At 42.9% G+C, this 24822-nt stretch overlaps 2 protein-coding genes across 3 annotated transcripts in view; one reads left to right on the top strand and one right to left on the bottom strand.

Annotated features, from left to right (window-relative positions):
* IPPK (inositol-pentakisphosphate 2-kinase) overlaps window positions 1–15451 on the top strand; it is a 48823-nt gene extending 33372 nt beyond the window's left edge. For both annotated transcript variants that reach the window (XM_053301076.1, XM_053301075.1), the window contains exons 9-13: window positions 454–733; window positions 3351–3501; window positions 4606–4708; window positions 10516–10595; window positions 12164–15451. In XM_053301076.1, coding sequence (XP_053157051.1) covers window positions 454–733; window positions 3351–3501; window positions 4606–4708; window positions 10516–10595; window positions 12164–12389 — 840 coding nt within the window. In that variant the 3' untranslated portion in view covers window positions 12390–15451. The remainder of the gene's footprint in view (window positions 1–453; window positions 734–3350; window positions 3502–4605; window positions 4709–10515; window positions 10596–12163) is intronic.
* Window positions 15270–24822, bottom strand: part of CENPP (centromere protein P) — a 281077-nt gene continuing 271524 nt past the window's right edge. The window contains exons 7-9 of the mRNA XM_053301081.1: window positions 21203–21282; window positions 16496–16587; window positions 15270–15584 (exon numbers count right to left, since the gene is read on the bottom strand). Of these exons, the coding sequence (XP_053157056.1) occupies window positions 15472–15584; window positions 16496–16587; window positions 21203–21282 (285 nt within the window). The 3' untranslated portion in view covers window positions 15270–15471. The remainder of the gene's footprint in view (window positions 15585–16495; window positions 16588–21202; window positions 21283–24822) is intronic.

Raw genomic sequence — 24822 nt, 5'->3', positions numbered from 1 at the left:
CAGACACAGGGAAGAAAAAGTGGCAAGTGGGATAAGGGTGAAGCATTTCCTTTCCCATTGGCTACCCTGCCCCCCCCCCCCAATTGCTCCTATGCTGATTTTTAGTTCTTTGGCTGCTGAGATATTTGAGATGTTTCTGCAGAGTTGCATCTGCTGCCAAATGTCATGTTCAGCCTCGGGAGACCATTCAGCTTTACAACTGACAGTTTAGCTTTAGTGACAATTTAGCTTTACAACTGTTCCTTTGCAGTAGGCTTGTCCTAAGTTACTCAGTGAGCTTCACAGTGGGACAGTATTTGATTCCAAATGTTTCACACTGAAACCCAGAATTCATGCCACTGCATCACAAGACACAAATGCATGCAATGTCTGTTTAGTCCCATCAGTTCCAGTAAAGTACAATATTGCCTCCACAGCACTAAAGGTATGAAGTTTGTTTCCTTCCTCTTACAGAATGGTGAACTAATTTATGGCTGTAAAGATAATGAGGACGTGCTCTCAGACTTGAATGAACTTGCTCGCCAGCTGAAGCCTTTCTTCTTTCCTTCAAATGGCCTGGTCAGTGGGCCTCATTGTACACGGACTATTCTGAAAGAATTAATCCATGTAATAACGATGACTTTACTCAGTAGCACAGATGTCTGCAAAGCAGGTGATATGAAGATTGTTCCCTCCTCACAAGGAAGGAGTTACTGTGAAGCCAGTGCTTTCAGTAAGGAGCTGGTAAGAAATGGTAAGAATTTTCTGGCTTTCATCTGTCCACATAGACCTGAGAAAATCGAATACAACTGACTATACATCATTCTGAGTGTGATAGGGGTAGTTTGTGTGTGTGCATATGTGTGTGCAAGTATGTGTGTGTGGACGTGTGGTGGTGATGGTAGGGGACATAGTGGTCTGTCTTCATATTTACATACGAAACTTCTTGGAAGTTTGCAGACGTCAACTAGGTGACAACCAACACCATCCTTCCAATTCTGGTGCAGGTCTGAGATAAAGTGGCTGAAATATTATAATGAACCCTAACCTCTTGGGGTGGGAAGAGTATTGGCTATTCTTTGCCATCCGATAACTTGTAGTGATGTGCATGGACTGCGGAGGCACGGTCTGACGCCAGAGGGGGAGGGATGTTGCTTTAAGGGTGGGGTGTGTGTGTTTGTACTTACCCCTCCCGCCGCTTTCCCCCCTCTGGCGCGCCAGTTTTCAGCAAAATCTTCGGGGCGGCAGCGGTCCTTCCTGCTGCCCCTGCCCCCTTGTTGTTGGCCAAATGAGGAAGTAACACGCACGCATGTGCCCGCCGCCATGCGCTACCGACGTGCGTGTGCCTGCCGCGCATGTCACAGTGATGTGTGTGACACGTGTGGCAGCAGACGCATGTGCGTGTGTTACTTCCGCATTTGGCCAACAAGACGGCAGGGGCAACAGGGAGGACCACTGCCGCCCTGAAGATTTTGCTGAAAACTGGAGCACTGGAGGGGGAAAGCAGCGGGAAGGGTAAGTACAACCCCCCACCCTTAAAGCATGCCCCCCAGACCAGTGAACAGCAGGCCTCCAACATGGCCTGTGAACTGGTTTGTGCACATCCCTAATAACTTGTCTGTTTAACATCATTTTTAATGATTGTTTTAAAGACATATATCTAAACATAATCCTGTATTCTGGGGAAAAAATCTATACATTTTTTCCTGATTTACTATTTCATTTATATTTGTGCACTGTCCCAAACTTGTGTGTCTAGGTGGTTTACAACATTAAAAAAACCATTAAAACAATTTAAAACCACAGATCTAGTTAAAAAGCTTGGGTGAATAAATGCATCTTTAGAGACTTTTTAAAAAGCTGTCAGATGGGAAGGCTCTTATTTCAGCAGGGAGTACATTTCAAATTCTGGGGGCGGCAAGCCACTCAAGCTCCATAATAGGGCAAGATCAACTTGGGGTTCAGATCAGTAATTCTGCCCATTGAGGTTTCTGGAGTTGAGAGGGCCAAGCCCTGGCAAATTCTGGAGAGTGACTTCCTTAGCTGCTCTGTAACTTAGCTGCTCTGTAAGGAGAATCTAGGAGCACTCTGGCACTTCTGCACTTAAACTTCTTCAATCACATGCTAGACATGTCCCCAATGAATTTCTGCCTCATACATCTCTACAAAGTATAGTGCTTCCCCATGCCAGCTAGATCATAAATGTCCGGCCAGAAATCCCTGATGATACTTTCAACTGCTGATACTTTCACAGCATCCCACAAATGCAGTGCTAAGTGAATTTGCCATCAATACCTTAAAGTACATTTGCATTCTCATAGCATCTAGCTGTAGTCCTCAAATAACCTGGAAACTAATTATGCTGACAGTAATTCCTTACATCTCAGTCACACTGGTTAACAGCAGCTGGAGGAATTACAGACAACTAGATCAAGTCTTTGATTCCTCCGAAGCATTTGAGAGGAACTTTTTTTTAGACCTGGAAAATGGTTTATTATTAGTATGTCTATACACAGAAAAGACTGTATAGGCATTACAGTTTATTTTGCCAACTCAGTTACATTTGATACAATACTGACATACTTTGGGTATGCTCAAGAACAAAGCAATCCCTGACTAAAAATGGAAGGATAGAAGAAAACACTGAGCAACAAAAGTAGCAGCTAGTCCATTCATAACTAAGCCAAATAAAAGGAGGGAACATAATTCACAAACACATGGATTTCCACCCCTCTTGTCAGAATGTTTTGATTGAGGTTGTAGCTGTTGAATTTCTGCGTGGATACATCCCTCTAAATTATTCCAGTTCAATTTGAACTGAAAGGCAAAGCATCAGTGTATGGTGCCTAACTGGTGAAGTTAGCATAATATGATGACATTATTTATATACTGCTTTTCAACAAAAGTTCCCAAAGCAGTTTACAGAGAAATAAGAATAAATAAATATTTATTAAAATAAGTAATAGAATAATAATAAAAATATAGTAAAAATATAAACAAAGTCTTTACAGTTTATATGATGCAGAAGCAAAGATGTGCACCTTAACTTGTGATTTCCATGCATTTTAGAGAACAGGTGAACATTAAGTTGAGAGTTAAGATGCTTTTAAAGTGTGAAGGTTTTTGGATTACTGAATATATAGCTTGGAGAGCAGTAAAAGGTCTAGTTAGTTTTTTCTTTTGGAAACTTCCTTTCAAACTAGCACTGAATCCTGGTGCCTTTTTTCATTTGTTTTGCAATTTGTACTTTTGTAACAGAGGTGAAACATTTGGCTTCTGTTTTAAAATGTAAAAAAAAATGACCATGTGTAATTCTTCAGTGCTCTAGAGTGTGAATGATCATATATTTTCAAAACCTGTCTTCCATTCAGGTAAAAATAAATTAGAAACCTCTGGTTTGCCAAGAGGATGTCTCCTCTACAAAACACTTCAGGCTCAGATGTTGGACATGCTGGATATTGAGGGTGTTTATCCTTTGTACAACAGAGTAGAGCAATACTTGGAAGAGTTTCCTAATGAGAGGTAAGATTGCATGATGCCGTTCTCAACTCTGCATGGGTACAGCTGGCTTGCTTAGTGAGGATAGAACGAGCAATTTTGAACTTGGCTGACAAAGGCTCATTAAGGCTTCTTAAAGCTCTCTTCAGAAGAAGATATTTTCCCCTGGGACTGCACCCTGGGTGATGTCAGGGAACAGGCATTGAGCTCTTGCATGCATCTCCCTCACAATGGGAGCAGCAACTGGTAAAACTGGAGAGATGCTGCACTGGCCCACAGAAGCATCTTTATCTCCCTGCTGATCCTCCAGGAGAGAGCTTGGAGATTTATTCTGGGTATAATCTTGAGGATTGAAGTATTGTCTGAACAGGCCCTGGCTCGGTTTCTTAGGTCAGGTGCCTGAATCTGTAGCATTATATCCTGCTTGTAACTCCAGAACTGTAGAAGTTATGTACACTGATCCAAATGGCACACTGCCAAATCACTGACAATTGATACAGCAGCCTGCCCTTTGCCAAGGTAACTAGGATTGAAAGGCCTCTGACACTGTGTGCTAGGCAGAAAAAGGAAAGGCGGTAGCTCCCCAAACACAATAGCGGTATCAACAGATCTTGTTCCTCTCAACTGTTCTCTTCACAATTGCTCCCCCCACTTTGTCTAAAACCCAACTGTTTGAGTGGGGGAGGCAACAATATGCATTTATAAGTTTACGTTGTGGTTTATAACAGCTAACTCTTAAATGAGCTTCATGCCTACTGTTTAAAAATAATGAGTTGTGTGAGTTGTCTTTGCTTGACAAATGCGGTGGTTACAATTAGTTCTTCTTGGGCATGTTAATTGCAAGGTACAGATGGTCACGCCAAATACTAAAGGTTAGCATTTTTTAAACTTCCTGTTTTGCAGTGATACTTCCACAGATTAACTCTTGTAATTTAGATTTGACCACTAGAGGGTGGTACAGCCACACTTATAGAAAGTACATGTTTCTTGAGCAGTCAGATATGTAGTAGTAAGGAAAGTGTAACAAGAACAAAGTTGGCCCAAATTGTGTAATGATGGGTGCATGTATAGCATAAATCATCATGCAGTTTTGATCTATTCTCTGAACCCATCTTTTATTTTTATCAGGAGCATGTTACAGATAGATGGGCCTTACAATGAATCTTTCTATGAGAAGCTACTAGATCTCTCAACTGAAGATGATGGAACAGTAGCATACGCATTGACAAAGGTACCTGTTTCAAAGGGAGCTAATGCTCCATTTCACTTTTGGAACTAATTATCCATAGTTTCAGTACACATTAGTGATATGAAAACTGCTGCAGGTCCTGAATTAAGACCTTGCTGAAGACACGTGAAGGCTATTTTTTTTTAAACATTAAGGTGTTTTTAAAAACATTAATTAATTATTTTTTTTCCTGACTAATGTAAATAGCAATGGGATAGTAGTAGTGGAATTCTTGCTTAAATTACTTGGAACTAAGTTATATAATTGGTTAACCATCTAAATGGCAAGTAAATATTTTGACTTTAAAAACCACAAACACACAAACTGATTACTTAGTGGCAGTGGGTGGACTCTCCTCAGTGCTGTTCGAACTCTGAACTTGGCTCTTCACCACCAACAATTTAGGAATTATCTAAATTTCCTGCCAAATTCCAAATTTGGATCTGTTGTACTCTTGAAGTTGGGAGCACCATAGGGTTTGTGCATGCACACTCCCCTTGTCCCACATCCATTGGTGATACAAAAATCTTGCTGGTGGCTGCCATACAGGACCAGGGTCCCTGGCACCTAGAACTATCCCGAGTGACAGGAAGCTTAGGAAATATAGTTGTCTGCGGCTTCTGTGTTCCTAGTCACAGTTACATTTCCTGAACTCTTGCTGCTTAGGATGGTGCTCTGGTAATGTGTTGGGTGCCAGGGAAGAGAGGCACCCTAAAATAGTAGGTGCCAGCTTGAATTATGAGCCAAGAATAAATTTTGAGGGGGGCTGTGTCTGGTTTGTAATACAGCCAAGCCTTTCACGCTGGACTCATTTTGTATTCCAAACCAGGTAAGAACAGTTGCTAGCAATGTTACTTATTACTGTGCTGATGACCCTTCTGCAGTGGCAGGCAACTTTGGCTCTCCAGCTATTGTTGAAAAACAGTTCCCCCCCCCCCCAACTGATTATCTGGTAGTGATCCGTTGATATCCATTAGAATGGGTTCTGCGCCTGCGCGGAAGCCTCTCAGTGTCGAGTCTTACAGCTCCTTTTTGGCGCCTGCGCCCCACCCCTGGCTATTTAAGGCGGCCCATGGCTATTTAAGGCGGGAGGAAGCGCAGGCACCTCAGTTTCTTTGCGACCGCCGTGGAGATCGGTTCACTCGGATTCTACGGCTCCTGTTCTGGTTCCTTAAATCTTCAAAGAGTTCTGCTATTCTTCGTCTTCTCTGGCTTCTGACCTTGGACCTCTTGTTAAGCGTTCTGCCTTGCGATTCTGTTGTGCTGCCTGATTGGACTGTTTTTTCGGACATAAGACCCTGGATTGCTTAGCGTTTCTGTCTACTCTTAAACGAATTCGTTTGACAAATTGATTGGACTGCTGCCTGGCTTTGACCTCGGACTGTCTACCAACCACGTATTTGAGAGTAATGAACTATCTTGTCGATATGGATACCCTGAAGAGGAAAAAGACTTTTAAACGCTGTTAAAAATTCAAGGCTAAATTGCCCTCACAAGATGCTCATAATTTATGTTTGCTCTGTCTGGGTGAGGCAAACGTTACGTCCTCTTGTAAATATTTGCCAATTGTTCTCAAAACAAACTCAAAGAAATTGAGAACTCTGTTTAAGGGCCGCGATATATAAGGATGTTTTGGCAGCGCCTTCATCTACATCAAAAAAATTACCTCAAGCGCATGGCTCAGGGGCTCTGGCTTCCACCCAGTTTAAAACCCCATTGCCCTCTGTGAAAATCCATAAATCCAGAGAAAGACGAAGACTAGCAGAACGTTTTGAAGATTTAAGGAACCAGAACGAGGAGCTGTAGAAACCAAGTGAATCGATCTCCACGGCGGTCGCAAAGGAACTGAGGTGCCTGCTGTTCCTCCCGCCTTAAATAGCCACATGGGGCGGGGCGCAGGTGCCGAAAAGGAGTTGTAAAACCCGACTCCGAGAGGCTTCCGCGCAGGCGCAGAACCCTAATGGATTCAACAGATCACGACCCAGATCTACCACTAATGGGAGTTGGACAGCTGGAAAGCCAACGTTGGCCTATCCCTGCCTTACCATGGCACCCTGAATTCAGTCCAGCTTATATGAAAATTTTTGGCTTGCTGTATACTAGAGAGAACTTTTGTTGTTGGCAATTCACTCCATACATACTTTATCTCTTTTAACAATGGCTAATTTTATTGTAGTTCTGATACTGATATCTACTCTTTCCCCCAATCTTTCTGCACTAGAAGTGCTGGATTTGCATTGTATGTATGTATTTATTTCGGCCCAAGGCCAGCATAGATTTGCATTACAATATCTTTTTATCCATATTTATTTATTTGATTTGTATACCGCCCTTCCAAAATGGCTCAGGGCGGTTTACAATTAAAACACACCACTAAAACAGTAAAGAGCTAAAACAAATAAACAATACAACAATTTTAAAATATTTTAAAACAATAATTAAACAATTAACAGTGATTAAAACCCCCAAAATCAGGTTTTGAATTTTAAAATAAACCAGATATTAAAACCCCCAAAATTTAGGAAGCTGAGAAAGCTTGGGTGAAAAGATGGGTTTTCAGGTGTTTTTTGAAAATTGCCAGAGATGGGGAGGATCGTATCTCAGCAGGGAGCGCATTCCACAATCTTGGGACAGCAATCAAGAAGGCCCGTCTCTGTGTAGCCACCGAACGAATTGGAGGTAACTGGAGATGGACCTCCTCAGATGACCTCAATGGGTGGTGGGGTTCATAATGAAGAAGACGCTCTCTTAGGTACCCAGGGCCTAAGCCATTTAGGGCTTTGTAAGTTATAACTAGCACTTTGTATTTTGCCCGGAAACCTATTGGCAGCCAGTGTAACTCCATCAGTAAAGGAGTAACATGGTTTCTCCGAGATGACCCAGAGACCAACCTGGCTGCCGCGTTCTGAACCAACTGAAGTTTCCAGACCATGTACAAAGGCAGCCCCACGTAGAGCGCATTACAAAAGTCAAGTCTGGAGGTTACCAGCAGATGTACCACAGTTTTGAAGATATTGATCTTGAGAAACGGGCGCAGCTAGCGTATCAACTGGAGCTGATAGAAAGCACCCCTGGCCACCACCTCAACCTGAGAAACCTGGGAGAGGTGTGAATCCAGAAGTACTCCCAGACTGCAAACCTGTTCCTTTTGGGGAAGTGTGATCCCATCTAGAACAGGCAGATCAAAATTGTCTCTAGAGTTCCAACCCCGCACAATAAGTACCTCCGTCTTATCTGGATTCAGCTTCAGTTTATTCTCCCTCATCCAGCCCATTACTGCTTCCAGGCAGGCATTTAGGGAAGATATGCCAGCTCCTGAAGAAGTTGGCATGGAGAAGTAGATCTGGGTGTCATCATCATACTGGTAACACCCAGCTCCAAATCCCCTGATGATCTCTCCCAGCAGTTTCATGTAGATTTTAAAAAGCATTGGAGAAAGTAGGGAGCCTTGAGGGACACCATCTTAAGCTCAGATTTTGAAGAGCAACAGTCTCCAATCGACACCATCTAGAATCTACCCGAGAGGTAGGAACAGAGCCACTGTAAAACAGTGCCCCCACCCCCGACACCCTCAGACGTTCCAGAAGGATACTATGGTCAATAGTATCGAAAGCCGCCGAGAGATCCAAAAGGACCAACAGAGTCACACTTCCTCTGTCAATCGCCAATTGGAGATCATCCATCAAGCCAACCAAGGCAGTCTCCACCCCATAGCCTGTCCGAAAACTAGTTTGAAATGGGTCTAGATCATTAGTTTCCTCCAAGACCGCCTGGAGCTGAGAGGCCACCACCCTCTCAATTACCTTGCCCAGCCATGGGAGGTTGGAAACAGGCCTATAATTGCTCAACTCTGAGGGATCTAATACAGGCTTCTTTAGAAGAGGTCTAATGATTGCCTCCTTAAGACAAGGAGGCATCCTGCCCTCCCTCAGAGAAGCATTTATGATTTCTACCAGGCTGTCTACAACAACCTCCCTGCTAGATCGAACAAGCCACGTGGGACAAGGGTCAAAAGAACAAGTGCTGGGCCTCACCGCTCCAAGCAGCTTGTCTACATCCTCAGGAGTCACAGACTGAAACCAATCCAGTCAAATCACATAAGAGAAGTCGCTGGGCACCTCCAGCTCAGATATCAAATTAATTGTGGAGTCTCCATCTAGGTTGGCCCGAATCAGAGAGATTTTATCTGCGAAAAAGTCCTTAAACACATCACAGCGGGTAACTGATGACTCCAAATTCTGGTTCAAGGGAGGGGGGGCAGATACTAACCCCCTCACAACCCTGAACAACTCCGCTGAGCGTGAACTCGCAGAGGCAATACCAGCAGAAAAGAACCGCCTCTTTGCCTCACGTATTGCCTGAGCATAGATCTTTAGATGTGCTCTATGTCGCAATCTGTCAGATTCGAGTCGAGTCTTCCTCCACTTGCGCTCCAGTAGCCTACCTTGCCGTTTCAGCCCCTGTAGATCTTCTGTATACCAAGGGGCCAAATTTGTAGCGGGTCAGAGGGGATGCTTGGGAGCAATCGTGTCTACTGCCCTGGTGAGCAGGTTGTTCCAATTCTCAACCAGGGCATCAACAGGATCACCAGCAAAGCCAACATTAAATCCCTCCAAGGCTTCTTGGAATCTTAGTGGATCCAATATCCTCTCCAGGAGGACCATTCTAATGGGCCCCTCATCCCTGCAGAGGTGGGAAGTGGTTGTAAGTCCAACCTTAATCAGATGATGGTCCGTCCATGACAATGGGGAAATCACAGGAGTCCCCACCCACAGAACACCACCCTGATCAGAGTAAAATACCAAATCGTGTGACCTGCAACATGCATCGGTCCAGAGACCACTTGGGATAGGCCCATAGTTGTCATGGCTGCTATGAACTCCTGAGCTGCCCCGGACAAATTGGCCCAAAATGAACATTGAAGTCCCCCAGCACCAAGAGTCTGGAAGACTCCAACGTGAGTTCCGCGACCAAGTCTGTGAGTGATAGGTGTAGTGGCTGCAACCTTGGCTGTTGCTTCTGCATCACTCTTGGGCACCAAGTTCCATGCCTCTGGCTGTGTGTTTGCATAGTAAGACATGAGGGGTCTCCCAGGGCTGGAGTTACTAGTCAAAGCCAACAGGTGTAAACTTTCATATGTCTATCTGAGCAATGTGTAGACAACCATGGAGACCATGACACCCACACTTCCCCTGATACAGATTAAACCATGGCTTGTTCTGTTAATTTCTATATTTTATTACTTAGGATTGGCTTTATTAATTGCTTCAGTTTGTAACTTCTTTGAACTTTGTGGGAAAGTGTTGTATTAATGTATAAACATATTTGTCTACAAATTGCTGGAAATAACAAATTGCTGTAACAAATTTTATCTTTGCTGCTGTTGTGGGTCACTGGAATAGAGATAAGGTTAAAAGCTTATTGATTGGTCACTAGAATGTTGGAGTGTGGTGAAATATTTCATCAAGTCATCGGATAACAGAACTAGTAAAACTGACATCTGTTTGCCTGGTCAAATGCTGAACTCTCTACAGGAGTATATGATAGTGCAGAGGAATCATCTGTGTAAGCCATCTATCCGAGAGTATAGTTAGCAGTGGCCAGCAGCCATTTCTGACAAGACATGAGCAAAAGGGCGGTAGCCATCATGGAAAAGGCTCTGACTCCTGCAGTCTGCATCTGTGTACAGGAGTCTCTTACAGTTGGCACTGCCAAAACAGGCAGCTGGCTTGCATGTGTGAAGTGGCCAGAGTGTCACTAGTTCTCATGTAATTGCCTGTTAGAAGAACCGTGTTTTGATTTTGTTACAGGTTCAGCAGTATAGAGTTGCAATGACAGCAAAGGACTGTTCCATCATGATTGCCCTTTCGCCTTGCCTCCAGGATGAATGGTAATGGCCTTTTAACAACCGTTTCAGACGACAAAACAGCTTGTATACGTTACCTAGTTGCACTGCTTAAGTTCACAGGTGAAGAGTGCTATTCAAAGAAAAGCAAGCAAAAGTGCTGCATAAGCTTAACTGAAAGTTTGGGATCGATTGCTGAGCATGTTGTGGGCTAACAGAATACTGACGTGCTTCAGTGTGGATGACATCCATAGGTGCTGGATGAAGGGCACTGTTGGCTGGTGTAGTTGCCTTCTCTGGCAAAAAAGGCTTCGTGCTCCTTTTTCTGTCAGTACTGATTGGGCATTGATAAGCAGCATATTTGCTACACTGACCGGCAGTTGGCAAAGGCCTAAATGTTTCCAAAAGAACTCCAGGAGCCTTCACTTATCTATATCATCTCTTTGCATTCTAAAATATATAACAATCTGAAGAAACTAGTTTTTAGAAATTTTTGCGAATAAAAGCAGCTTAAAACACATAGACCAAGTTAAGAACTATAGATGCAGGAACAAATAAGAATAGCATTAAGACCACAGTAGGAGACGTTCCAGTATAAGTTGACCCCAAAGGTGCAGTGAAGAAGAGATGTAGACTGGAACTCTCCCCGGCATTTTTATACATGTGTCTGCCAACAACTTAAAGAACTTTACTCCTCTCAAGCTTAAGTCAAAGCTTCCTTTACATGTTTATGGACGCAGCTGCTGCTTCCTTTGCTCCAACTCAAGTAAAGGAGCAGGCAGAGTCTTCAGTCTCCTGAAGATGCTTCTGCAGTTGTGATTAGAACCAGACAGGCAGTGCACTTCCCAAGGAGGCCTGCCTGATCTGTGTGGCTGCTGACTGATCCTAGGGGGAAGGATTGCTGGTAAACCTTTCACCTGGCAAGACTTACCAGGTAAGGGAATTGTGATCTGCAGCCACATAGGTAAGTAAATAGTTTCTAAGCTACCCATCATTCGACAGCCAACCTTTTGTGGTGGCAGAGCCATGATTCGTCTAGGAGAGCAGGAGTTGTACAAGAAGTAGACATCATCATCATCATCATCATCATTTTACATTTTGCTTCATGACACTACCTCCGGTTCAAGTCAGTTTTCATTCAGATTTAAGACACACATTCCTTGGCTGACAGGAACCTTCAGTGGTATTTGTCTTCTGTAGGTGATAGAATGCCATCTGGAGAAAATTGTTGCTAATACCTTAAGATAAGCAGCTGCCTATCCCCTTAGTGTAGTTCATTCATGCAGCAGTACTGGTGGTATAATACTTTAGGGAAGCTTGGCTTGGCTTGGCATAAACTGAGGTGGAAACTAGTTGGAAAAAGAGTGGCATGATCAACTAAATTCTTTATGCACCACAGTTTGGATGGGAAACACTGTATTTTATTTAAGACCGCAGCTACTTCAAAAGTGCAGCATCAGCTGAAGTTTGCCTGGTTTATGATTAGGTAATGGGTAGACTTACCATGTAGAACAGATGAATGCTAAAAGTGCATTGATTTCTAATTTCTTTGTGTGGGCAGGAGTTAAATGGGATTTGCTTTACCAAACTTGCTGATCTTGTTCAATTTGCAGTTTGGAGCAGAGGCCAGTGATTCCAACCTCTAAATCAAGATTCACCTTTTCAGTCTCTGTTTTGGACCTTGACCTTAAGCCATATGAAAGCATCCACCATCAATACAAACTGGATGCGAAGATTGTCAACTACTATTTGAAGAACACACAGGCCAAAGATGACTCTGTTATGTCAAATCTCTTAAAAGAAAATGAAGACTGCACACTAGTTCTCCATCAAATGTAACTGGCTATCTTTTTAATTGTACACAGATGGGGAATAATATTTCCCCCCCCTATTTTCAGTTGTGCTTTAAATTTATTTGCCTTTCAGAAACACAGAATACCACTCAACCACCTTTCTTTCAATATATAATAACCTTGAAGGAATGTATTCACTGTAAAAGAGACGTGTGCCATACCTTACAACCACTAGTAGGTGCCGGAAAAGTAGATCTGTTTTGAATCAAGGGACTACTATGAAGCATCAAAAATAACTTTTTGTCCTTGAGCCAATGAGCTAGAGAGTCCCCATGAGGTGTTCTAATGCTACTCTGTTAATTGCTGAGTAGCTCTTGCTCAAAATAAACAGTAAAAGTGAATGTTCACATCAAGATCACATTCATGAGCTGAATATTTGACAGATCAAGCTGCAACATACGCAGCACTAATAGTAGCAGGAATATTTTTTCAGAGACTTGTAAAAAAATCTACTTTGGGAAACAAAGTGGTGATGTGGTGCTCGGTTTCAGATGTTTTTAAATACATGCAAATACACTTACAAAACAAGATGAGTCTTTAGGGATAAAAACAGTTCTGGCTACTTAGAGTAAAACTATTAGAGCAAACTAGCTTTCTTAATGTAATAGATGCTGCTGTGAAAATTTTGCCAAATGACTTAATCACAAAGAAGCCCTTTCTAACAATGGAGTGCTAGCACAATTATACTCATTTGAAGTTAAATATTGGACTTAAGTTTTCCTGAACGAAAGGGTTTTCCCCCCTTTCTAACCATACTTTGCTTAGAACATACTTTACTTTCAGTTTTTTAATGCCCTTTAGGCAATAAAAACCTGAGGTTCATTCTTGAGCTTGGTAAACTAAGCCCAGCAGTAGTCAAGATGTTCTAGTAATTAGTGTCCGTCAGAAATTTGCTTCTCATTAAATAGGCATTAATTATCGTTGGCATGGGACATTTTCTCTAAAAGTGCCTGTGTTTAGCCCTTTGCCTATCTTCTTATGTACAAAAATAGGGGGAAAAATATGCCTCAACGTTGGCAGTCTAGGACTTAGCTGCCTTCTGCACTGCACAAGAGCAAGGACTTTTGGTGAATAAATGTCATGGTTCTTGAGCTTCTGATTTAGAAGTTCTGGGAGTGCATATCATGATTTACAGGCTTATTTAGGAACAGGAAGCAGAACCTTTCACACATCAGTCTGTCTAGTGGCAAGTGCTGCTATGTAAACTTACTGTAAGTAGGTAAGGGTCTATTCTGTGAGATAAAGCTGCTTAAACCAAAACAATAAAGTATCTGTTTTAATCTATTTAGGGGCATAATCTTATGTTATTACTTCTGCTTGTGTCACCAGTGATCTAACCAGCTTATCTATTTTAACACCTCTGTCCCTAAGAATCTACATGGATACTCAACATAATGATTGAGCTGCTATTTAGTAGCAGCTCAAAGCGTAGGTCCCTTTTTGCACTATCCCTATTGATAATACAAAAAATACTTATTTTGCAAGTCTCTAGCATTTGGTGATTCTTGCCAACACCTTAATAATCAAATTCTGTATCTTGGGATGACATCTGTCCAATCTAATAATCTTTGGTAGACTAGAGACTGTAGAAAAAGTCACTAAACCTCAAGAAGCTGAACTGCAGTTTAAGACATAGTTCTGGAATAAGACTTGAGGCTGTGGTTGAATCGAGTAAGCCTGCCATGTCGAATTGTTGGTTGCATCATGAACAAAGTGGCATTGGTATCAGGTAGTAGCTTAGTCAGATGGGACTGTGGGCCAAACTGTGTATTACATTACAACATGTAGCTTAAATAACAGGTACAAAAGGCCTGATGAGGGGACCACAGTGGGTGAGAGGTGACTCTTTCTCTTCCTGCTTTGGTCTTGCTGAAAAGATCCCCTTCCTGAGGCAAATAGCAGCAGCTTCAGCTGAGGGCATTTTTGTCAAAACTGCAGTTAAATATCTCTTCACCCATGATCCTGATCAGGGCCCTGTTCTGTGGCTGTTATTTAAGATTAACTTGCATGCACACAAACATGCAGAACCAAAGTGTACGGAATGTTTAATGAAATCTGTCCTCCTTTCTTAGCATGTAAAGCTTCTGCAAGAAGGCTGCTATTCCCATCATTCCAAAAGTAATGCATAAAATAAAGAAATAGAACCGATAGCTGTAACATAACCCTGCATCTTTTAAGTTTGTCTTGAAAAATCCATTGGAAACAGGTCAAATTACATATACTGTACTAAGTTAAAATGCTCCCTTTAAAAAAGTGCTTTCAATTTTGATCTTGAGGACCTTTGAAAACAGAGATTGCTTTTTGCAAGGATTGTTGCAGCACTTCTAAAAGAGCAGCAAGAACGCTGATATAGTTACATGGTAGAGTTTCATAAACCTAAGCTGATCTTAGCAGATCTGAGCCTAGAAAGCATGTAGGTAATATCTGGAACATGTGTTATGTGGGTCAGTGGTCTGGAGTGTCTTCTCTTTCTATAGGCAATTCTCAAACCAACACCTTACATTTTGTAAACTAACCTTTTTTTCTGATCCACTGTATGTTAAAAATCACCAATTCTGTTCCATGAAAACGGTATAATGAACATGGTTTTGTCTTTAATCACAGGTTGTGGGAGAAGTAGTAGTTGTGCTACTGTATCTTCTTAAGACACTTAAACTTGATTTTGTTAAACTTGTGCTTTGCAGTATTTCTGTCTATCTAAAAATCACTGTCATGTATACAGCTGTGAATTGAAACTGCCACTTTTAATAGACTTGAATTTATCAGATTGATCTCAAGAGGTTCCAGGAAATGCTATGGAAAGGGGGTGGGGGGAAACACCACTTTGGTACATTGATTCAGAAAGGTGTGTGTGTTTAAAACAAAATTCACTCTACTTGTATATTTTATTTGGCATTTTGTATTTAAATGGCTGTATTTATTTGTCATGACAATTTATATATATATATATATATGTGCCATAATTGTACAGATAGCATGTTTTATAGATATGGTTTCTAAATGGAAAATAACTTAATGTTTCTATTCAATAAAAGTATAGATGCATAACTTAAGATTATCCTGGTAGCTTATTTGCCTGTGCAAAGTGACTTGATCAGTGCTTCAATGGAGGCTTCAATCCCAAGCACATGCAGCAGGCTCCTGAAGCAGTGGGGAGCTTCTTGTGCAAAGTTGCTGGCTTCTGGAACGATAAGGGAGGGGGGAAGTAGGGAGTGAGGTTCACTTTAAATAGAACAACCTGAAACAGTCTAACACAGGGATGTGCACACACACACACACACACGGCTTTCTGAAGCCTTTTGCTGACGACTGGGGGAAGGGGCGGCAGGGAGGAATGATAAAGGGTATAATTATGTTATCACATATGCCAAATTTCCCCCTGAACAGTCAAAACTAATGGTGGCATAAACTTTATTCACATTTTTGCCCTACAAACAAGTCCACTCTTGCAGGAAACAGCCCAGATGTATTTTGTGTGAGGAAGAACTGAATCCCAGGGCACAGTCTGAGGCTATAGGATACAGCCACTTTGCTGAAACTAAACCGGTCTAGGTCTCTACTCACTGCTTGGAAAGGTGGTAACGTTGCTAGGATGGGAAAAGCTTAGGATACATGTTCCTTGAAATTAAGTGTTTTTTTTATTTTGTCTACTCTTATCTTCAGGATTTACAAAATATCAACTTATACTCCAACTTGGCACACTTATCTTTTAAAAGGAAGGGACTGACAGTAACTATCCAAATCTGTGACCACTATTTTTAAAAAGGGGGGGTGGGGGGTCCACTGGTAAAACATTTCCTATTCAAGAGCCATTTCCTGCTTTGCTGGCCTCGGAGAAGATTTTTGCAGCTTTTCACTGAGACGACCCCCCACCCCCCGCAAAAAACCCCCTTAACATTATTTGGGCTTCGTTGCATATGTATCTCGTTGCCCCTAGATTGTGCTAGATGGCAATTGCACCACAAACAATACATTTGTTAAGATATCTGCAGGGAAATGTATTATTCCTGAAGGGCAAGAGGACTAGAACAGGTAAGAAATCTGAGTGGCATAGTTGTGGAAAGGGATATAAAATATACTGTGTAAATATACCTGGCATTGGTATTTTGTTCAGGAGATCCAAGACTGGTGTCACTATTCCTTCTTTGTCAACATGTATCTTCCAGATAATCATCAACTCAAATCTATACAAGGCAAAGGAGATTAAAAGTCAGAGAGCTAAAGCAGCTGCCTGTATGAGGCATGCAGGCCAGAGCTGGATACACTAGTGATTGCAAGGAAGAGAGTGCCATTAGCTGCACCAAGTTCATGTGTACATGCTGGGGCATCTCCTAAAAACATAATTCCTGGCTCTGTGCCAGAAGACATCCAGCAGTTGCTCTGGGCTTCAGGACGGTACGGGGAGGCCTAGTGGGAGGAAAGGTGCTAGAAAACCGTTGTACATATGTAGTTCAGCACACATGTTTTTAGTAAGGGCCTTTGTTGCAAATAGGAATGAGAAGCATGGAAGGACTCGCTCTCTGTGATTAGTTCATATGAACGGGCATCTCTGCTAGCAGCATTGCTGTCTTTAGTCCCATGGTCATGAATGAGGATAAATGTAACACTGCTTGAGCAGCTGCCGGTTTTTAAAAGCATTGGGGCTGCATTCTGGCTTCCCTGCAACCATGTCACAGAGTGTTACAGCTCTGTTAGCCTGCTCATCATAGCAGCCAGACTCAGTCAATTCTCCCATGCTTTTAATTATAATTAATTAATTAATTTTAAACTGCTTGTTTTAATTTGTAAAATTTTTGTATCTGGTTTTATTATACTTGAATTTTAAATTATGCACACCATCTAGATATACACATATCAGGTGGTATATAAATATGATAAAGAAATTAAAATTCCATCTGCTATTCAGCTGCAGCCCTGACATGTGATGCTATAGCTCTGTACATCAGTTCAGTCACTGTTTCATAAATATCTATCAAGGTATAGTGACCTGGCTCCCCTCCCTCTAAAGAGTTAACCAGAAGTGAACCCTTGTCTTGACTGACAGGCTGGTAAACTCCAGGGCTCAGCCAATCAGCACACCAGGTGGGTGGGACCTAGACAGCTGTTGCCAGGAAAAAGGGAGTTCTTTGTTAGAAGAAGGCGGTGCACAGGAGAACATGCGGCCACTGAGGTTGGCTGCAAGAAGATAACTGTAAATCCGGGGAAGACAGGATTACAGGAGGCTTGAAGTCCCATCAAGAGTTTGGTGAGTTCAAGGAAAAGGGAAGTTTAGTCTATGGAAAAATTTGTTTAGTCAGAATTTGTATTAGGGATGTTCTGTTTCTTTTGTGTGTGTGCTCTGCATATTTTGGATACTGTTGTAATATAGTTTACCTGCAATGTAATTGAAATAAGAAACACTAGCCTATGCCCAATACATGTAGGGCATTGCAAAAGCATTTGTAAACATTTAAGCATGCACTGAAAACCTATTTTTGTAATCCTACTAAGTATTCTTAAAGATAAAGTGTGCTGTCAAGGTGATTTCGACTCCTGGCGCCCACAGAGCCCTGTGGTTTTCTTTGGTAGACTAGAGAAGGGGTTTACCATTGCCTCCTCCCGTGCAGTATAAGATGGTGCATTTCAGCATCTTCCTATATCGCTGCTGCCCGATATAGTACCAGTGGGGATTTGAACAGGCAACCTTCTGCTTGTTAGTCAAGCATTTCCCCACTGTGCCACTTAAGGACCTCTGAAAAGTATAAGCATGCATATGTATTCAGTACTTGGTTTGGGCCCCTTTTGCAGCAATTACTGCCTCAATGCGGCGTGGCATGGATGCTATCAGCCTGTGGCACTGATGAGGTATTATGGAAGACCAGGATGCTTCATTAGCGGCCTTCAGCAATTCTGCATTGTTTGGTCTCATGTCTCTCATCCTTCTCTTGGCAATGCCCCATAGATTCTCTATGGGGTCAGGTCAGGCGAGTTTGCTGGCCAATCAAGCACAGTACACTGTATACTTTTCAGAGGTCCGATATTGTTCTATTCTTCAATCCTTGTCTTCTTGGTTCCATGTAATATTCTAATTTTCTGAGATTGTGGGTTTGGGGTTTTCATGAGCTGTACTCCATGATCATCACAATTATAACAAATTAAGGCTTGACTTATCTCGCTTTGCATGTAATGCGTCTGTCTCATATATCAGTTTCACCTTTTAATTTGCATTACTGAAATTAATGGACTTTTGCACGATATTCTAATTTTCCGAGTTTCACCTGTATGTAGGCTTGCATGTGGAAGATTTTTGTACTTGTCCAAGAGCCAAATTAAGAGTTTTTTCTGGGTTATTCCATCCCAAGCCCAGAGAGTTTCTATAGAGAAAAGTAGTAGTGGCGGCAGCATTTTGAACCTACTCATAATACAGAATAGTTTTTGGAGAAGCCTAGCCAGGCAGCTCAGCAGGGATGATTAAGCATTTCTGTCTCTCACATGAGCTTGCTCTGAGACAAAAGTTGCAATCCACTACACAAGGGGTCACTAAATTTGTTCCAGATATATTCCTTAGTTGAGAAATATTAGGACTGGTAATGTATCAGAGGGAAAAACAGCTTCTAAAATGAATACATACATATTTATTTAAAATATGTCATGTTTCTGCCAAGTCTCTGAAGTGAATGACAGGCTGTTAAAACAACCACAAGTTAACACTAAATAAAATTTGACAACAACAAAATGCAAGCAGAAAACTAATAAGTAAGACACAAGGTAATAAAATCCGACTCAGAGCAGTAGGATTACAATTCAATTAAAACTCTTGTGAATTTTTTTAAAAAAAATTCTGGTGTATAAACACTGATTATGTAAGTGTTTTGACCATCAACAGTAAAGGATCCAGCAGTCAAATATGCTGCAGACTAGCACTTGGTAGAGTTGCAATGAAGGCCTTGGAAAGAATATTTAGATGCCGTGACGTGTCTATACCTACAAAGATTAGAATTGTTCAGACAATGGTTTTTCTCCTGACACTCTATGGATACCAAAGCTGGACTCTGAGGAAGTAAGATAGAAAAAGTATTGATGCTTTTGAACTTCGGTTCTGGAGAAGACTTTTGAGGATACCATGGACAGCCAGGAAAACAGACAAATGGATCACAGCACAAATCAATTCAGAATTTTCACTTGAGGCACAAATGACCAGGCTCAAACGATCATACTTCAGACACATTGTGCAAAGATCCAGCTCCCTTGAGAAGTCCATAATGCTGGGAAAAGTGAAGGAAAAAAGAAGACAACCAGCAACAAGGTGGATGGTCTTGATTACGACAGCAATGAATGCACCACTGCGAGACGTTAAAGGCCAAGTTGAAGACCGATCATCCTGGAGAAAATCTTTCTATGTGGTTGCTACGAGTAGACACCATCTTGATGGCACTTAATCAATCAATCAACCAATCATGTACGTGCCTCCTAAATCTATTCCGAAGGCCAGGTGCTACCACTAAAACCTCTCTTTCTGCAGTCACCATCTGTTGATCTCCAACTGGGGGGCACCTGCACAAGGGCCTCAAGCTGATCTTAATGACTGGCAGTTTGATAAATATGAGAAGCTGGTCCTTTAGAGACTATGATCTCAAACTGTTTAGGGCTTTAAAGGTCAAAACAAGCTCTTTGACTTGTGCCTGTAAGCCAACAGTTGTCAGTTCAGATCTAGTACTGATGAGATATATTCAAAACAAAATATCCTCCTTAGCACATGAACCATGCATCACAGTTGCTTGCCTTTCATCTTTTATGTTCTCTTCTACTTCCACCACCACAGAATGTGCTGTGGAGTTATTTTAGTTCTTCCTCCTGGATTCTTTAAAGTGAAGATAGGCAGCTGAAATAGCTCTGTATGGTCTTTTTCTAGCCAAGGTAAGAGCTGCTTGAACTATCCTGGTTTTGAGGAGCTCGTAGAGGGACCTGTGTTTAAGACCCTCTGTGCTCTTTTCCTGAGTCTGAAAGAATGCTGTTAGGATGAAGAGCTACATTTTTACTCTTAAAGAGGACACTTTCATTATGAATCTAGGAAGGACTGCTATGATGGTGGAAGAGGGCGATTGATGGAGAGCAGGAGCTACAATGGGCCTGCTCTCCAGTAGGCAAATTTTATTTGCTGCTGCTGAATCTGTAAGGTAAGCATACCTTTGCTTTAAATATGTATGTTGTCTTTCGACCAAAAAGCCCCAAGGTGGCTCACAGGAATAAACTCACCGCAAATTCAATTAAAGTAACAAAACTAGTCTAAAAAGGAACAGCAAGAAAATAATGGAGAGCCAGCGTGGTGTCGTGGTTAGAGTGCTGGATTAGGACCAGGGAGACCCGAGTTCAAATCCCCATTCAGCCATGAAACTAGCTGGGTGACTCTGGGCCAGTCACTTCTCTCTCAGCCTAACCTACTTCACAGGGTTGTTGTGAAGGAAAAGACCAGACCAGTTGCCTGCTGGAGGTAGTTCTAAAGCTTGGGCATCGCAGCTGCAAGCACGCACTGTCCCAAGTAGCACTGTCCCAAGTAGCCACTTGCTTCACATCAGACAGTGGTGGGACAGTCTATCCGATGTTTCTATTAGCAACATGTTCTATTAGCATCAAGTTCAGCAGAGAATTTTTCAAGGACAATAACTCACATAACAGTGATACCAAAATAGTTGTACTTTTGAAATGTGACTGATTCTTTCCATCTAGTCCATGTCAATGGCAACACAATTTCACCTGTAATTTATGACACTTTATGACACTTTACCATAGTCTTGCATCAATATAATCAAGTTGTCTTACCCAGAATGTTCAGGACTCCTTAAGGCCATGCTGTCTCCAGATGATCCTTCAGGAAGTGCCACAATGTCAGGATACTTTCTCTATTAAAAAAAGAAGAAGAAGAAGAAAAGAGCAATTCTATAACACATTCTATAACACATCTGTAAAGGAATAGTAATAGGATTCTGCAAACCTGTGTTTGTCTCAACAAATGCCGTAAGACATAAAAATAATTAATCTGTGACTTTAGCCCTTAAGCCCATATGATTAGTGACCTAATCTATTTCATTAAATAAGTTCCTGACAACCTGACTCAAGATGTTTCAGAGCGGCTCCAAGGACCACACTTTAGGACAAGCTTGCACAACATAAGGTCTGCCACCTGATTGGCAGCCCTGGGATAATTCAAAACACTCAGGGTATTTGATTGTATGTTGTGGGAACACCTGAGGCCTATTCAAGTCCATCAGCAGAAGGTGCTCTTGGGCAGCTAGCTGCTGGTGATCCCAAGGCTGCCAAGAACTGATGCCTACCCTGTCCCCCAGGGCAGGATAAGGTCCCAGCAGCAACTGCAGCTGCCAGCTTAGTGCCTCCACCCCTTACTGTGACAACACACACAAGTTTCTTTCATTCTCAATGGGTTGGCAGCTGCAATAACAGCATCCTAGTTGGCTGTTGCGGCCTACTAAGTTTCCCTCCTCACAGTGCACTGGAATAGAGCACTGGAATGCCATAGAGCACTGGAATGCTACACAGGGCATTGTGAGAGAGAGAAACTGGTGGGTGGGAACAAGTAGGTAGAATGCTATTGTTGCTGCTGCTTCTGACCGAAGAGTGAAAGAAACCCACATCTATGGATAGGAGAGGAGAGTTCACCCAGGTTGGAGGTCATCTTGCTAAGCGTCCCTTCAAACCCACAGGTTTGAAGGAGCTCTGTTGAGAGTGGGAATCAAAGAAGGCCTCCATTGCCACTTTTGTATTGTTGTTCCTCTGCCCAGATACAGAGATGCATGTAGCCATGTTGAGCCCATAAAGAGCTATTTCAGCTGCCTATCTTCACTTTAAAGAATCCAGAAGAGTTGAGATAACTCCACAGCACACTCAGTGTTGGTGGAAGCAGAGGAGAATATAAAATATGAAAGTCAAGCTACTGTGATGCGTGGGAACTACCTCAACTAGTTCAGGCCATGGTGTTAAGGATTCAAGATCGGGAATATGGCCCAGAGGAAAAGGGTGTTTAACCCTATAATTCTGTACAATTTTTCTGCTGAAAATTATCCTGCCCCAAAGCTTCTATGGGCTCTGAAACGAGCATTTGCTGCAATCTGTGGAGTACAGAAATAATAAAGGGGGGGGGGTTGGGGTGCAGATATTATTTTCGTTAAGCAACTTGTAGGCTGCCCTTTAGCATTTAGGGGAGGCTAGGGGCCCAGTGTGGTACCAGCTTCTCCCTCCAGGGTACTCTGTTGAGGAGCGGGTGAGGGACCGTGGGCGGGGAGGTGGAGTGGCTGTGGTCTATAAGAATAACCTTTCCATTACCAGGATCCCTGTTAGAGTGTCGGACCATATCGAATGTGTGTACTTAAGTCTGGGGACCAGGCATAGACTGGGACTTCTGTTGGTGTACCGATCACCCTGCTGCTCAACAGAGTCCCTAACTGAGCTGACGGACTTGGTCTCGGACTTGGTGTTGGAGTCCCCCAGGCTTGTTGTGCTGGGGGACTTCAATGTTCACTTTAGGACCGATTTGTCCGGGGCAGCTCAGGAGTTCATAGCGGCCCTGACAACTATGGGCCTATCCCAAGTGGTCTTGGGGCCCACACAGATTGCTGGTCACACGCTTGATTTGGTCTTTCACTCTGGTGTTGTTGTTCCGTGGGTGGGGAAGCCTGTGATTTCCCCATTGTCATGGACAGACCACCATCTGGTTACGGTTGGACTCACAATCACTTCCCACCTTCGTAGGGGTGAGGGACCTATTAGGATGGTCCGCCCGAGAAGGTTATTGGATCCAATAGGATTTCAAGAAGCCTTGGAGGAATTTAGTGTTGGCTCTGCTGGTGATCCTGTTGATGCCCTGGTGGAGGATTGGAACAGCAAACTCACCAGGGCAATAGACATGGTTGCTCCTAAGCATCCTCTCCAACCCGCTTCAAAACTGGCCTCTTGGTATACGGAAGAACTATGGGGGCTGAAGCAGTGAGGTAGACGATTGGAGCGCAAGTGGAGAAAGACTCGGCTTGAATCCGACAGATTCATTTGAAGACCTATGCTCAGGTGATAGGTGTGGCAAAGAAGCAATTCTTTTCTGCCCGTATTGCATCCGCAAGTCCATGTCTGGTGGAGTTGTCCAGGGTTGTGAGAGGGCTAGTATGTGCCCCTCCTCACTTGAATCAGAATCTGGAACCATCGATTACCCGCTGTGATGTGTTTAATGAATTCTTTGTGGAAAAAATCTCTCGTATTTGGGCCGACTTAGACTCCGTCTCCACAATTACTTCAATGTCTGATGTGGAGGTGTCTCCTCTTGTGTGGTTAGGTTGGATCAGTTCTAGTTTGTGACTCCTGAGGATGTGGACAAGCTGATTGGAACGGTGCGACCTACCACCTGTCCTCTTGACCCTTGCCAGACATGGCTTATACTATCTGGCAGGGTGGTTGTTGTAGAAGGCCTGGTAGAGATTATAAATGTGTCTCTGAGGGAAGGTAGGATGCCTCCTAGTCTTAAGGAGGCAATTATTATACCACTTCTAAAGAAGCCTACCTTGGATCCCTCAGAGCTGAGTAACTACAGGCCTGTCTCCAACCTTCCGTGGTTGGGCAAGATAATTGAGAGGGTGGTGGCCTCCCAGCTCCAGACAGTCTTGGAGGAAACGGATTATCTAGACCCATTTCTAACTGGCTTCCGGGCTGGCTATGGGGTGGAGACTGCCTTGGTCGGCCTGATGGATGATCTCCAACTGGGAATTGACAGAGGAAGTGTGACTCTGTTGGTCCTTTTGGACCTCTCGGTGGCTTTCGATACTATCGACCATAGTATCCTTCTGGAGCGTCTGAGGGGTTGGGAGTGAGAGGCACTGCTCTGCAGTGGTTCCGCTCCTACCTCTCAGGCAGGTTCCAAATGGTGTCCCTTGGAGACTGTTGTTCTTAAAAATTTGAACTTCTGTATGGTGTCCCTTAGGGCTCCTTATTGTCTCCAATGTTGTTTAACATCTACATGAAACCGCTGGGAGAGATCATCAGGAGATTTGGTGCAGGGTGTTACCAGTATGCTGATGACACCCAAATCTATTTTTCCATGTCAGCATCATCAGAAGAGGGCATAACCTCCATAAATGCCTGTCTGGAGTCGGTAGTGGTCTGGATGAGGGATAACAAACTGAGACTGAATCCAGATAAGACGGAGGTACTCATTGTGCGGGGTCGAAACTCGGGAGATGATTTTGATCTGCCTGTTCTGGATGGCGTCACACTTCCCCAGAAGGAACAGGTACGCAGTCTGGGGGTGCTTCTGGATCCAAGTCTCTTCCTGGTGTCCCAGGTTGAGGTGGTGGCCAGAGGTGCCTTCTATCAACTTCAGGTGATACGCCAGCTGTGTCCGTTTCTTGAGATAGATGACCTCAAAACAGTGGGTAATCTCC

Source organism: Hemicordylus capensis, chromosome 2, assembly GCF_027244095.1.
Source record: "Hemicordylus capensis ecotype Gifberg chromosome 2, rHemCap1.1.pri, whole genome shotgun sequence".
Classification (NCBI taxonomy): Eukaryota; Metazoa; Chordata; class Lepidosauria; order Squamata; family Cordylidae; genus Hemicordylus; species Hemicordylus capensis.
The sequence above is the reverse complement of the archived record's forward strand: the minus strand, read 5'-3'. Positions and strand labels throughout refer to the sequence as shown.